Source organism: Prinia subflava, chromosome 1 (assembly GCF_021018805.1).
Source record: "Prinia subflava isolate CZ2003 ecotype Zambia chromosome 1, Cam_Psub_1.2, whole genome shotgun sequence".
Lineage (NCBI taxonomy): Eukaryota > Metazoa > Chordata > Aves > Passeriformes > Cisticolidae > Prinia > Prinia subflava.
Window position 1 is genome coordinate 145,273,442 of NC_086247.1, and position 14,283 is coordinate 145,287,724.

General features: G+C 45.1%; 1 protein-coding gene across 3 annotated transcripts in view; it reads right to left on the reverse strand.

Moving 5' to 3' along the window:
• Positions 1-804: 804 nt before the first annotated feature.
• The window catches only part of DNAJB6 (DnaJ heat shock protein family (Hsp40) member B6), a 57,230-nt gene continuing 43,751 nt past the window's right edge, over positions 805-14,283 (reverse strand). The window contains exons 9-11 of one of the 3 annotated variants that reach the window (XM_063415787.1): positions 10,312-10,518; positions 8,834-8,871; positions 805-2,448 (exon numbers count right to left, since the gene is read on the reverse strand). In XM_063415787.1, coding sequence (XP_063271857.1) covers positions 2,398-2,448; positions 8,834-8,871; positions 10,312-10,518 — 296 coding nt within the window. In that variant the 3' untranslated portion in view covers positions 805-2,397. Of the gene's footprint in view, positions 2,449-8,833; positions 8,872-10,159; positions 10,519-14,283 lie in introns of those variants that run through there. The other 2 variants (XM_063415795.1, XM_063415777.1) reach the window with 2 other exon arrangements.

Below are 14,283 nucleotides of genomic sequence, written 5' to 3' on the forward strand. Positions count from 1 at the left end.
AATTTCTGGGCAAGCTCGGACAGATTCTAGGCAGTAATGGAAGGGATGATGCCCGTGGTTCCTCCTCTGGGGACTCTGTTTCCCAGGAGCTTCTCCCAGTGGCAGGCGCCGGGTGTAGGAGGCCCCTTCCAGTGGGATGAGGTTGCCTTTGTTGAGACAGGCTTCTCCTCACTAATTTGGAGCCTGCCTGCAGGTCTCCTAATTAATGCTCTACCCGCCTCCATCAAGCCTAACACAGGGATTGAGTCAAGGAGATGTTTGTGTACCAAATCCCTGTCTGCTCTAACTCTTCAAGGCACATTCCTGGTCTGGAGCCACTCTGTCCCATTACGTACAGGGACAGCCCTGGGGAGACCAGCCCTGTGCTGGTGTCACCTCTCCCTTCCTCCACCTCTGCTGCTTCTCCAAAGCAAGCACCATGTCCCCAACAAATAATGAGCAGTAACAGCTTTAAACTAACACATGTATGGGAGGCATTTCTCCTAGAGCATGGAAAGCAGCCTAACCAGGATGCAGTTCACTGTTGTGCATTGTCCAGGATGAATATTCCTTGCATGGCAAATGTGCAAGCTCTGCTTGAAGTATGCTGTCCTCACAGTGATGTTTCCAGCCAGAAAGAACCCTCATTTTCCAGTATCAGCCATTTGACACAGGGACTGTATTGACTTGCTCATGGATTTAACAAAAGGAATTACCTGGAATGCTTGTGGGCATTGTGTGAATGAGGACTCACAGCCTGAACTTTAATGGAGATCAACCAGACAACTGATGCCAGTCTACAGCACAGTGCAAGAGGACAAAGTATAAAGGAAGATTTTCTTTATTTTTAAATATTAGTAACACTGCACAAAAAAAAAAAAAAAAAAAAGTGGTACTTAAGTGACAGAATACCAGTACTCAGTCCTTATTTGATCTTAACCATAATTTACAGACCCTAAGAGAGTTCACAAATGGTTATTGTGTGTTATATGATGCCTGCAGAGGGTTACATTGGGTAATTGAAGCTAAACCATTCCCATACCAGAGACACCAGAATTTGTTACATCAAACCATGCTAGAATGCAGAGCTGGCTTTTCTGTTTAGCTCCTCTCTTACACCTTATGTGCATTCCTACATCTTCGAAACATTAGGGTGAGTGAGTTTCTCCAGGAACTGTGGACTTTCAATATTGCCAGGTTTAAGGCTGTTACATCAACAACATATTGGCAAGAGGAAGACAAAAGAAACAAAACAAAACCATAAGCTGCTAACTCCTACCTGGAGGTTAAAAAAAGGAGACAACACACGGACAAGAAACATGCAGGTAAATGCTTAAGGCAACAGAGGGGCTCTGTACACACTAAAAGGTTAAGAGAAGCAATGTGTCATGCACATGAGACGAGTATGGGAAGCAAGGAAGTCATCTTGCCAGAAATACGTGTTTCTTTTAGATCTAAGACATTTTTTCAAGCTAAAAAAAAATTAGTCCTGCAATAAAACCGATGCAAAATGCTTTTATACATATAGGTATAAGTTCTTTGCAGACACAAGTTGATAAAATCTAAAATGGATGCTGAAAAAATGTTTGTTATCCAAAACCTACTCAGAAGAAACAAAGAGCAGTTTTAAAGTAGCACTTGCATCATTTGTCTCTAGGTTCTGAAAATAAACTTTTAAAATAAGGAATGATTTCACTAAATGATTCATCGGGAGTCAACTAAGCCTAAAGAAAGCAGTAGGAGTCCTTACAGGAGACCATCATTACACTACTTTTCTTAAAATCAGAGGATATAACTTCAAGATACAATTTAATATGAGGGAACATTTTAATAGCAGGGGTAGAACTGCCCAGCCTGGGGAAAAAAAAAACAAAAAACCAACAAACCCAAAAAAACCCAACCATAAAAGTCACTTATTAACCTTGCATAAATTACCCTATAAGAGCTCATGTCTCAGTCCCACTCTCCATGACATGAGTGAACAGAATTCTTCTTTCAAGGGGCCTGATGTTGATGCCAGTGAGCAAACAAGCAGGCATTTACCTTTTATCTCCTACACGACAAATAACAAACACTAGACTAGAGTCGTCTTAGTCCCAGGGAAGGAAGAGGTAAGAAATTCTGTGACGCTTTCCAATCTTCAAACATAACACACTTCTAACCACGACCAGCCTCATCTGAATTCCCTAACCTGAACGGGCAAGAAAGCCACTCCGTGAAACTAAAAGGAATAACATAGTGCAATTTTAGTACAGTTTTAAACATGAGTCACTTCCTTGGTAGCAGTGTGAACAATCAAAAAATATACACAAAAGAGGTGTGCTCGAAGGTAACATGAAGTTGTTGTCATTATTATAAAGGTATTGGCATAGCAGAGAAGTCCATTTTAGTAACTCGCTTTGGTTGACTTCTTCTTCTTCAGTTCCTCTCTCTGCTTCTGCTTCCTCCTCTTGCTGCCTTCTTTGTATCCTGAGGAAACATGGCTTGTAAAACACTTTTCACAGCATTCATGGACTTTTCTTTCTAGCAAAAGCACATGTTCTCTGAATGGTTTAAAGAATATTAAAGAAAAGGTCTGGCTTCCTAATGGGTTGTATGGTTTTTTTTTTTAAATTGCCATTTCTGCTATATCCCCCATTCTACTACATCCCTTACATAGGAGAGAAAGAAAATACTACCAATCTTTGAAGTTTGAAAAGATCTGGAGAACTTTCAAAATACTTCAAAGCCATTCAGGAAAAGCTTCAAAATTATAGCACATGCAAAACCAGAATAATTTTCAAAAAGGAAGCAATAAATAAGACTTATGCAGCAGGAGCATTTAAGTACTGGCATTTCCTGCTCACGGTAGTCAGAGTTACCACGATATTTGCATTTCCATTTTAAGACTAGGGAATGCCAAGAATCCTGAGTAAATAAGAAGGTGCTCAGTGTTTACCAATATATATTTTATATGCTGGTCATCAGCCTGCTCATGCTTAACTATGCACCACAGGTTATATTCGACTGCAGCCCCAATGGTGCATGAAAGCATTGAGTTCAAGCAACAATTATTTGCTATAGGTTCAGTAGGCACAAGCTTCCAGCCATGTGATCACCATTCCAATGCTTTATTACCCCCACAGAGATGTGTGAGAAACAGTTCTAGCTCGGCATCACACCTTTTCCTCCAAACCTGCAGTAAAATCCAACTTGCTGGCAGACTTTGCATGGGCAGTGAACTGTGTGAGCCACCACATCTACCCAGGTGCCCTCATAAAAAAAAACTGAGAGCCAGGAAACATTTCCCTCAGACAGTCATTCTGGGATGTTCTGAGACAGCTGGAGGGATCTTTCAGCTCAGTGGTGCTCTGTCACTGGAAATCAGCTCAGTCCAGGGACTGAGACCAGCACAGAGCAGCCCCTGCAATCCAGCTGAGAGGCAGGGCTGGGAGTCAGAGGAGTGGCCCTGCAAAGGCACAGCTCTGCTGTATGGAAATCTCTTTTTTCCTCTGCTCTGTCAGCAGGCAGGCAGAGATGGCCTCAGGGAAGCAGTTTCACCAGTGCACCTGGTTCTCCATCAATTTATCAATAGCAAAATTAAGATGGGAAGAGGAGGTGGTGGGAGGCCAGGGAGTACAAAGCCACACTGTGGCTGCAGTTTGCTCCTCACCAGAGCTGCTCCCAAGCACAGTTAGAGATGTGCCCATGGCAGAGCTGAAGTTCCACAGTTTAAGTTTAAGACTTGGAGAGAACCATGAGGTAAGGCCTTCAGCTAAAACCATTTGAGACATTATCAAAAGCTTAGAGGAAATACACTCACTCGTAGCAACAGGAAACTGTTCTAGGTTATCACTCTAGCTCCTGTGCTGTACCCACAGCATGACTTCATCTTCTGCAATCATCTGAGTCAAGAGGCAGGATATTTGTTTAGAAATTCTGCCATGAGTGATTAGCCTGCACAAAGTTAGAGTGGAAACCAGTTCTCTTGTTTAAGGAAGAAAGAAACTGACAGTGCCTAGCAGAAATGCAGATGATGCTGGGTTTTCCCTGCACTCTGTCATCCCCTGAGCTAAACTCCTGTCCCTGGAGTCACTGTGTGAACATCTCCTCACTAGGAACTCCATCCAGGAAGTTTCCTTCCACATCAGCCCCTTGGTCACTCAAAAATAGGATCCCTTTGCACTCAATTCACTGAGTAAGGCACCCATCCCAGAAGGGCTCAAGCATCTCCCTGCTTTCCCACAGAGGTCAATGGAGGCAGAAGAGACACGCTGACTCCTGAGAATCAGTCATCAGGGGGGTGTTATTCAAAGGATTCTTCCCTTTACTGAAGGGAAAAACAGCATCATATCAGCTGATCAGAACCAGCTCATGTAATAACTATGAAACAATAACACAGATATTTGGGAAAGGATCATTAAACCCTAGCAGCTATTAGCTTCATGGGTTTTTTAATTTTTCATTCTCAAAATAGGGTCAGTATTTCTAAAAGGTTTCCACATATAGACATAATAGCATTTGATGCTGCTATTTTATATCATAATACTTTTTTTTTTCAGTAGTCCATTTTCTTCAAATGCTTGAGATTTTGAAAGCAATTCTAGCAACTGTTCCTGAAAAATGCTGTGAGGCAATGCAAATTATGACTTGAAGTGAATGCCACATGATTTATTTTCTTATAAATGAAACAATGCAAGTGTTAAAATATTGTGGTATGAAGATATTTAGGTATTTGACAACATGGTCTCCTACCAGCCTCTAGAATGATAAGGCTGAAAAGTGGAAATCTTTCAAGCGTTATCACTGACACACAGAAAGAGATTGCCCAAAGTGGGAGATAACACACAAACACAGAGTATTCCTCAAGAGAAAACTGCCAGGTCTTTTCTGTTTTAAGCCTGCTGTGATAAATAATTTCACTGCCTGCCATTTCCTTTTCTACCCCACCTAAGAAGAAAGGATGGGTCAAACTTTGCCAGTCTGTTGCTCCAGCGATGCTACGCTGGTCGATAACAGCCAAAAATCCTGATCCAAACAGGTGAAGCAGCTCCTAACATAAATCAGACTTGCACACTGAAGATGTAACCCTTCGGTGCATATTTCACTCAAATACTTCAACCAGCACTAATTAAAAGCATATTTAGCTGCCTTGGTTACAAGACTAGCCCCAAAGCCATGAGACAACAAAATCTGAATTAGAAAGCAGCAGCCCCATGACTGATCACTCTGCAGTGAGCCCGTGTCCTGGCGAGTAGCCAGCATCTCAAAGTGTCCATAGAAACTTCCCATAGGAAGTGCCAGGCTGAACTGGCTTCAGCCAAACAGTGCTGGCCTTGGAGAAGGCTGTTCACATTTCCTTAGCAGCAATCTTTAGCCACCCAAGCTCTAGAAATGCCTCACGGGCCACAGGGGGAACAGGCTGCCAGGAGCTTCCCCAAGCTGTGACGTTTGGAAAACAGATTCACTCAAATGCAGATAGAAATCTCACTAAGTTGGTGTTTCTTGCTTTTGTCAGCTGCCAGGAGCAGAGATGGGTGAAGCAAGAATCCACACCATTTGGAATTACACCTGCTTTACTGCTTGGGTAATTCTTGTCTAAAGCAAACAGCATCAGCTAACCCACTCTTCCCATTTCATCCCCTTCTTTTCTACTTCCAGAAGAGCCATAAGGAGCACAGAAGCTATTCCAGCTTTCATAAAGCTGCTGAAGGCTGAAAATCACTTCCAGAAACACTTAGGAGCAACCCCTTCAACAGCAAGGACCCAAACAGACTGGGAAGCTTCTCTGCTGTGTCCCAGATTGACTTTCCTTCTGGCTTTCTGCTTCCCTGCCATCTGCACCTCCCAGAGTCGGGCGTTTGTTCAGTCCCTGACTGGAAGCTCCTCGCGTTCCTGGGTGGCAGCTGCGAGGGAGGGGCGCCCATCGGCGGCCCAGAGGCACAAGTGTCCCGGGGAGGGCACTCCCACACAATGCATTTCTGGTATCTGACTTTTTCCTGCCCTGCCTGACATCTGCCTGCTCCAGGATGCAGAGAGCAGCCACGGGTCTGCTCCCCCTTCCCTCTGCCAGCAGAGTGGAGCGTAGGAGTCAGCAGAAGGAACAAGGTGTTCAGTCACAGCTGAACCACAGCAGGGAGCAATAAAGGCCATGGAATGATTTTTACAGAAGATCTGCTAAGGTGAGGACTTCGGAGGAGCCTCCTTTCCACCTTCAGAGTGAAACACTGAGGTTGGAGGTGGGAGAGAATCACACTTTCTGCTCAAGTCTCAGAGAAAATGTTCTCCAAGATCTACCAACTTTTGCTAAGATTGTAGCCCTCCCTCAAAGCATGGAACCAGCCATGACCCCAACACCCACAGAGTTTTAAAAGGACAGTGAGGCACTTTCAGGCTGAGTTCTGTAGTGCTCTTTCTAATTTTCTGCTCTGAGAGACGTCTCTCTAATCAAAACAATAAACTATTTCAAAGGCAGCTGGCTTACTCCTGATCTGCAGGCACCCTCTGTTATTTTAGTGACCACACTCACATATGTCATTGTAAAAATTCACCCCAGATCACAGCTTCAGTATAATTTCATGCGTGACTCAATTTGCAATTACAGCTTTACACTTTCACATCCCCTCCCCTCAGCCTGGGCCACTGCCCAGCACACAGCACAACCTGACCTACTAATTCCCTCTCCTCATCCACAGCTCCTGCCTGTGCCATGGAGCATCAGGGAGAGGGAGCCTTTAGTCCCTTAGAGACAAAACATCCCACCCTGTCCAGGTATGCTGCTCCACTATTCAATTATCCACACTGTTAAATCCAGGGGTGAGTTCTCCAGTTTCACTGGCCAACCTGGTGATGTAATCCCAACTCTGATGTTTTAGGGGACTGAAAACCTTTAGCAACCTGCAGGGACCTTACTTCATGCTTGCTCACCATGCCATTTTCTTTAACAATTCTGCCTACAATTGCCACGAGGACACACCAAGCCAGATACCACCTGTTTGCCTCCTGTTAATTGGGGTAACACCAGCACTGACTGGATTTCCAAGGTTTTACTCCCAAATGGCAAGCAGAAGCTTGCAAGGTTGTGCAGCCACGGGAGCCCCTCAGCTCACAGTCCAGCTATCTTTGATGGGAACGGGATGATTTTGTACCAGCAGCCAAAACACCATGCGTGAAGGCAGCTCTGGGCTAAGCCTGGGGCAGCCAGCCAAATCCAAATCTCCAAATCCACCAGCCAGCCTTCCCAGCCCCTGCCCACACAGGTACAGCTGTTACCCCATCCCCCTTGCACAGAGGATGTGAGCAAAGGGAGGGGGAGCTCCCTCTCTGCACTTCCAGCATTCCTCATGTATTAGATTTCCACAAAAAACAGTGGCTTTGCTTTCCTTTCTCTTTCCATTACATGCCCAAAACAAAGTTTGTGATGGAATTATAAAATAATTAGTTTGGATAACAAAGCACATCACTGTTACTTGTTAGTAAAGTGGAATTTAGGAAACTGCATATTGGTAAAAAGAACAGAGACTGAATTAAAGATGAAATGAAGTACAAACAGCTCAACTTTCCAGCAGAGGAATCCATGCCAGGAAAGGATCAAGATTAGTTAGGCTAGTTCTTTTAGAGTGGTTTCCTCTTCACAGATGCCAGCAGATGAAAATGCAGCAAAAAATAAATTATTAATTTTGTAAGCTGTAGGTTAATGCAAGCTATTTCTTTGAAAAGGAAGAGCAAACCTTGCAATATTATCTTCCAAATAATGAAATTTGCATCATATTTTTTCACTATTTTAACAACAAAACATTTCAATCATTTTTGCTGGATAAAGGTCAAAACTCTCAAATCCAAAGCAGTTGTCTTTAAGCAGTAGATACCACTACCTCTGGCATTAACTACCTCTGCCATCCCCAGGTCTCTGCTGGCATTAACACCACTCTGACACAGCTCAGATCCCGCCAGTCAGCTGTGCATCACACTCTCAGGGAGCACATCACTTGCAGTGTCTGAATTCTTATTTCAAAGATTCCTTGTTTGGAGCTAGAGAACTGTTTGATATATGCAGCGACTTCAGAGCACAGGAGGTGAAATTTTATTCTAAAAGGCCATTATGAAACTAGGAACAGTTTCCAGAGTAATTTCCACTAAAACACAAAGTGCCCATAGTAGATGGAGAATTAAATTAAACTCTCATTTTTCTGTTAAATACCCACTGTGATGACTGGCAATCCTGACTAAGGAGAGGATTCATCTCACCTCTGGATATTGCCAGTCTAAAGGAGTTGGCCAGCCTTTCCTCTTGGGCACTAGAAAGATGCCACTTCCAGAGGGATTCCCACCACATAGTCAAGATGAAACCTATCCCCTTTGCCTTCCTTTAAATTTCCTATGGACTTACAAATGAAAATTCAAACAGTCCCCTTCTTAGAGCTGGGAAAAGAAAACAACCTCACTGCAGGTGAATCATTAATGACTGAGGGTTTGCTTGAGGTGCTCCAGCTGGGACAAGATCTAAACCTGCTGCGTGGTCCTGCTGTCAAGACCCCACGCTGGTGGTGGCAAAAAGGTCTGATTCAAGGTGGAATTCACCTGGTTTGAGGCCATTGCACTATTAACTATTGACATTAACTATTCCCCAGTGAACTGAGAGGGCTTTGGAGCAGGGCAGGAAGGATGCCATTCTCTCCCGCCGCCGGCCCGTGTAAGCACGGCAGTGATGGATGAGAAGCCAAGCAAGTAAAGTGGTCTCTGTAATTACAGAGCTGTGCTGGTGAAGCTGCTTGCTGGGCAAGGCAGTCAGCAGAGGTGAACACCCATGAAGGGGAATGGCAGTACTGGCCAGGGCTCGTGCACAAACTCCCCAGGGAGGGATTAAGACACTCACGTAGGTTTTTGACTGACTCGACCAGTCCTTCAGCAGCCCTGTCCATCAGAGGAACAGCAGGCAAAATATTTAAAGCAACAGTAAAATCTTAGTCTTACTGCAATCAAGTTTTCACCCTGAGTCTTTTTTGGCAACTCACAATCTACTGATAGAAGACAGCACTTTGTGATTGCATTAATACTTCTGGAAATTAATTTTAATTGCAAACTTGTGCGTCTTGGAGCATAAATAAATTCACAGCAAAAGGTCCTATGCAATCTTAAAAATTGCTCCAGAAATTGCATGGTGCATGTCAAACTCAGCTGCTCCTTTGAATCCATTGCAAAATATTGTGATTGCAGAGACTCTCATGTGTCCAAAGGCAGAGCCAAGGGTTTGTTTTGCCAGCCACAGACACAGGAGACCAAACCTGTAGCCCTTGCATGGGAGGCTTCAGGACATGAGCCCAGAGGTTACATTCAGGCCTCTGTAACTTTTTTCTTTTTTTTTCCCTTTTTTTCTAAAAGAAAATATTCAGCTGGATCATCTTTAAAGACACAAAGCTTACAGCAACTCATCAGGAACACGTTAATCTAAAATATTCTACTTTTTCAACCTGTCATCCATCATAATATCTTTTGGTCTTCCATACAAAAGACAGCGTTAGGTTTAAAGGTTCATAAACACAGTGGAAGCTGGTACAGCACTGGGGGTACAAGAGCACCTGTTTTGGGATACAGTGTATATTGTTCATGTGCTGTGTTTACCCTGAGAAGCCTCACAGGCTCACACTTCCCAGCACTTCACCTGATTTCACACTACTGAGAAGGGTCCTTGGTTTGGGCATCCAAGTAGAAAGGCATCTTGCACGTATCAGAAAAACCTGTCCTCACAATCCTGGATAATCTCTGACCACAGGTTCCAATTAAATCAAGTAGTTATGAGGACTTTGTTGTCCAAGATAGCCTCTGGACTAAATTGCCAAAAAATTACAGACTGAAAATATATCAAAGGACTAATTACTTCTAAAAATAACCCGGACAATTGCCACATTGCCACGTTTGCCTGAACGTTCTCAGCCTCCTCTATTAGGATTTAGTTGCCTAAAATTGCAGCTTCCAGAAATAGTATCAACTTGCTGAACTTCTCCTTGCACAAGGAAGCCAAGCACAATTTAAGTAAATGAATGTGCAAAGTATCGTGATGAGTTAACCTCTAAAATGCCTTCACTTTTAACAACAAAGAGCAGAGGCACTTCAGCAGCACAACAGTATTTGCCCTGGATCCTTAAATATCCCAGGGCGTTAGTGAATCTAGGCTAAATGGAAGATCAGAGCTAAAGCAGGATGAAGGCAAACAAGCTGCTATTTATTATCTACCAGGGAACTAACATTAAGTCAACACACAGCACCAACTCCTTGCTTGGCTTTTTGGCTTTGGCTTTTGACTATGTGATGGGTCCTTCTCTGCACGTTTCTCACCAACATGCTTGTGCACACCTGATAAATAAAAAGGGGCCTCGAAGCTGCTGGTAACCCGGCTTCTGTCTTGTTCTTCCACCTCATCACTACTGTAAGGGAAGGCAAAGCGTGGGGAGCTGCCAGGCTTGTGGGGCTTCAGCAGGCGGGCGTTGGCGGGCTGGGAGGGCAGCGCGTGTTGTCCTCTCCGTCTGCACTCCTCGGCAAACGCTTCCTCATCCGCCTCCCCTGCAAAGAGAAAAAACCACAAGAGTAAGCTGCACCCAGAAAAAAAGCGAGCTGCACACAGGATGCATAAATTTAGCTTGGAAAATAAAGCTCTCAGAAATGGGCTGGACGTTCGGGGTCACTGCGTCTTGGCCAAATGAATGTCTTGGCTGCAGTTGGTGGCAGACAATCCCGTGTATCTGCAGACTGGGAGTGTCTGGAGCACAAAGCTCCATCAGTGGCCAGTCACTACACTGAAGCCACCCAAAAAAGTCCACTAGGTATGATGACTCGGGGGCCACTGTTCTCTTTTTCCAAAAGGCAGGGTGAGGGAGCCGAGCACATGGCCCTGGACAGGATTTCTGTCCTGTGCAGAGCATGTCATCACATCCACCTCACCTGTCCTGCTCAAGGAAAAGGTAAAGGGAGAGATAAATACCCAAGCTGACTACAGCGGTGATGGGACAAGGATTAAGCCAACATGGGGTCAGAGGGGCCAGGTGTTGGACATCACAGCTGGAAGGATGGTGGAAATGTATGATGGAACACATGAAGACAAGAAATCATGTTGAAACTGTGAGAACTAAACACAGCCCAGAGGCAAGGCAGGCACACACAGCACAGGCCAATGAACACAATGGAAATAAAACCCAGTATTTGCAAGATCTGGTATGAAAGATGAGGTACTCCAGTGATACTCATGCTGTTTTGCAGATGACACTTTCCTTTGCTGCAGAAACTGTAACAGTACTGCTGCAAAGCAGAGAAATCAACCACCATAACACACACAAACCCCAGCAAAACCACACATAGGAAAACAAACAGATCCCAAAAAGTCAACAAAAGATGTTCAACAGGGAAAGTAAGGGGGGCAGGGGGGAAAGCCTGGGAACAAAGATGTGTACCACATTCTTCTCTTAAAGGCTTTTTAAAGTTTCATTAGTTCAATTACTTAAGTACTTCTAATAGAGCTGATGAAATATGGCATCATTTTATTTTCATCAAAAGTGGTGTGTCATACTCTGGAAGTTTTTCCTGGGATGTGCCCGGCATCAGCTGCTCAGGGAGGGGTGTGTGTTCTCAGCTAATGCGTGTGCTCTTAGTTCATGGCTGGAAAATGCTTTGAAGATGAAAAAGGCACCACATACGCAACATGGGACAGAGCAGCAACACCCACTTTGTGTGCCCCACACCAGCACTTCCAAACACAACGGGCTGCATTGTCTTTACCTTGTAATGCTTCTGACGGCGTGAGGAAAAGGAGGAAGGTGTGTTTAAAGAGTCTTTCACAGTGCTGTGAGGCAGCCAAGGCCCTGCAGCAGAGGAGGGCTCCAGGACGTGCCTCGCATCGTCCGCCTCAGCATCCGGCAGGCTGTGCTGGGGTGGCAGCAGAGGATTCTCCTCCCCAGGTGGCTGAATGCCCATCCCCACCTCAATACTCCTGCTTTTGTACCCTGGAGTCCCCCACACTTCCAAAGGCACAAGCACACACCACCAAAACACAAGTGATGATGATAAGACAAGGATTTCTGCATGGAGTCACGCCACTGTAAATCCCTGGGTGTGTGGCTCTCCTTGGGGTAGGAGAGGGCTGCCAGGACGGCACCAGGACTTCAGCCACAAGAGGCAGAGGGCAAGGAAAAGCTCAGGGAATGCCACGTGAGGAATTGCCATCATTACCCCTAAAAGGCTAAAGGATTTTGCACACTGTACAAACAACACCTGAAGCAGGTATCTGGCTGATGGTACCATGTCTATGAGGGTAAGCCTATAAAATTCCAAGACTAAGAATAAAAAGCAGATGGAACCTATTTACATCAGCTGCACATAGAGAAACCAGTCAAGAGAGTTCACTTCCTAACAAATTACAGTGCATCAGAGATCCCTCCTCTCCCATGGAAACACAAAGTGCATGGATTTCTTTTTCATGTGCAAAGTCTTGCTTAATGTTTAATATTATATTTGCAAATAGATGCAGGAATGGGGAACGTGCTGAGGCCATTCTTGAGGCTCTGGGTGTGTTTGTGCATCACAGAGACATCCCAACCAGACACACTCACACAACTCCTCAGTCCTGGGCTCAGGGAACCAGCACACCTTTGGAATCATACAACATTTCAGCTGGAAGGAACCTTTGAAGCTCATCTGATCCAACCCTCCTGTCATAAGCAGGGACATCTTCCACTAGGTCAGGGTGTCTCAAGGCCCCATCCAACCTGACCTTGAATATTTCCAGGCATGAGACACCAACCAACTCCCTGGACAACCTGTGCCAGCATTTCACCACCCTCACTGTAAACATTTCATCGTTGTATCTAAGCCAACCCTCCTTCAGTTTATAACCATTACCCCTTGTCCGTCATTACAGGTCCTACTGAAAGGTCTGTCTCCATCTTTCTTATTAGCCCTCTTAAAGTATTTGAAAGGATTAAATCCATGCTGATCACATAACAGAGTCCTTCAGTCTTCCATATCCCCAAAGCAAAGGCAAATTTTAGTTCAACAAGTAGACTCAAAAAAATTACCCGAACTTTTACCCCCTTAGGAGTTATGGGAGAGCAGGATGGCATCACAAATTAGTTAAATGGTGTCACATCAAATCAGCTGTGATTTAAATACTGAATCAACTCCAGTGCTATGCAGGGCATGAGCTGTCAGATCTCCCTCTGATCATCCACCTTTAGCACACCTGGCACAGCAAAACTGAAGTGTGATTTGCATCAAATATTCTCTCCTGTTCTACGTATTTGAAACATTCAAGACAGATTGTACCACTGAAAATAGAAAACTTGAATACAATTTACTCTGGGAGAAGACAACCACAAAGGACATCACCACCAAAAAGTGTTTAAATTCTGCTAGAGCTTTGTCAGCAGTGATGTTTGTCCTAGAAATGGCTTTTAGGAAGACAGCTGGTATTGGAGGTGGGGAATACCTGAGTTCTGAGCAGGAATACCCACCCAAGGAGCACCTTCCAGGAGTGCTCAGGCTTTCAATAGTCCTCAGTTCCCCCAACACCTCTTTCTTGCCATCCCCTGCCCCTCTGCCAGCACAGCCACGTGAGAGCCTGGGCAGCCGCGCCGTGACCCCAAGCAGGGACCGACCCAGGTCAAAAATAACTCTTTTTGCCAGCTTATTTTTAACCCAGCTCAGGGCCTGCAGCCAGCTCATGGTGCAGCTGCCCCAGCTGGGGCAGGGAAGGGGGAAATTATCGAGGGCAGCTGGAATCAGCATCCAGCTTACGGTGTTAAGCAAAAGATCTTACTCTACTAATGCAAATAATAATTAGAAACCTAGCAGTTATTTCACTTGCAAAACCAGTTTGGAGAGGTTATGTTTCTAAAGGTGAGTTCTGAAAATTACGGATTTGGCATTACCAGCAACATTTAAAAACAACAATTAAGATTTGCTTTTTCTGGTGTGCCATTTCTCTGAAATGAACAGCAGCTTCCAGGGACGATAAAACCAAACATGAGCTGTAGCGTCCCAAAAAGCTGTGCTAGGGCTAAAAGCTGATTCGTGCTCGGAGCAGGAGGGGCTGGGAGCTGCCTGATCCCGGGGCTGCGGGGAGCAGCGATGCCCGGAGCCGCAGGGAACCGGCAGAGGGCAACATCGGCTGCGGCATCCCCGCCCGGCTGCGCGGCCACACGGGGATTTCACACCGCTGCCCCAAAGCTGGGCTGGGAAAAGGCTTGGGGAGCCGCCAGCTACACCCAAGGCTCTGTGCGTGATGCTGGAAAAGGAAGATAACACACGGGAATAAAACCAGCGGCACAGACACGCCAG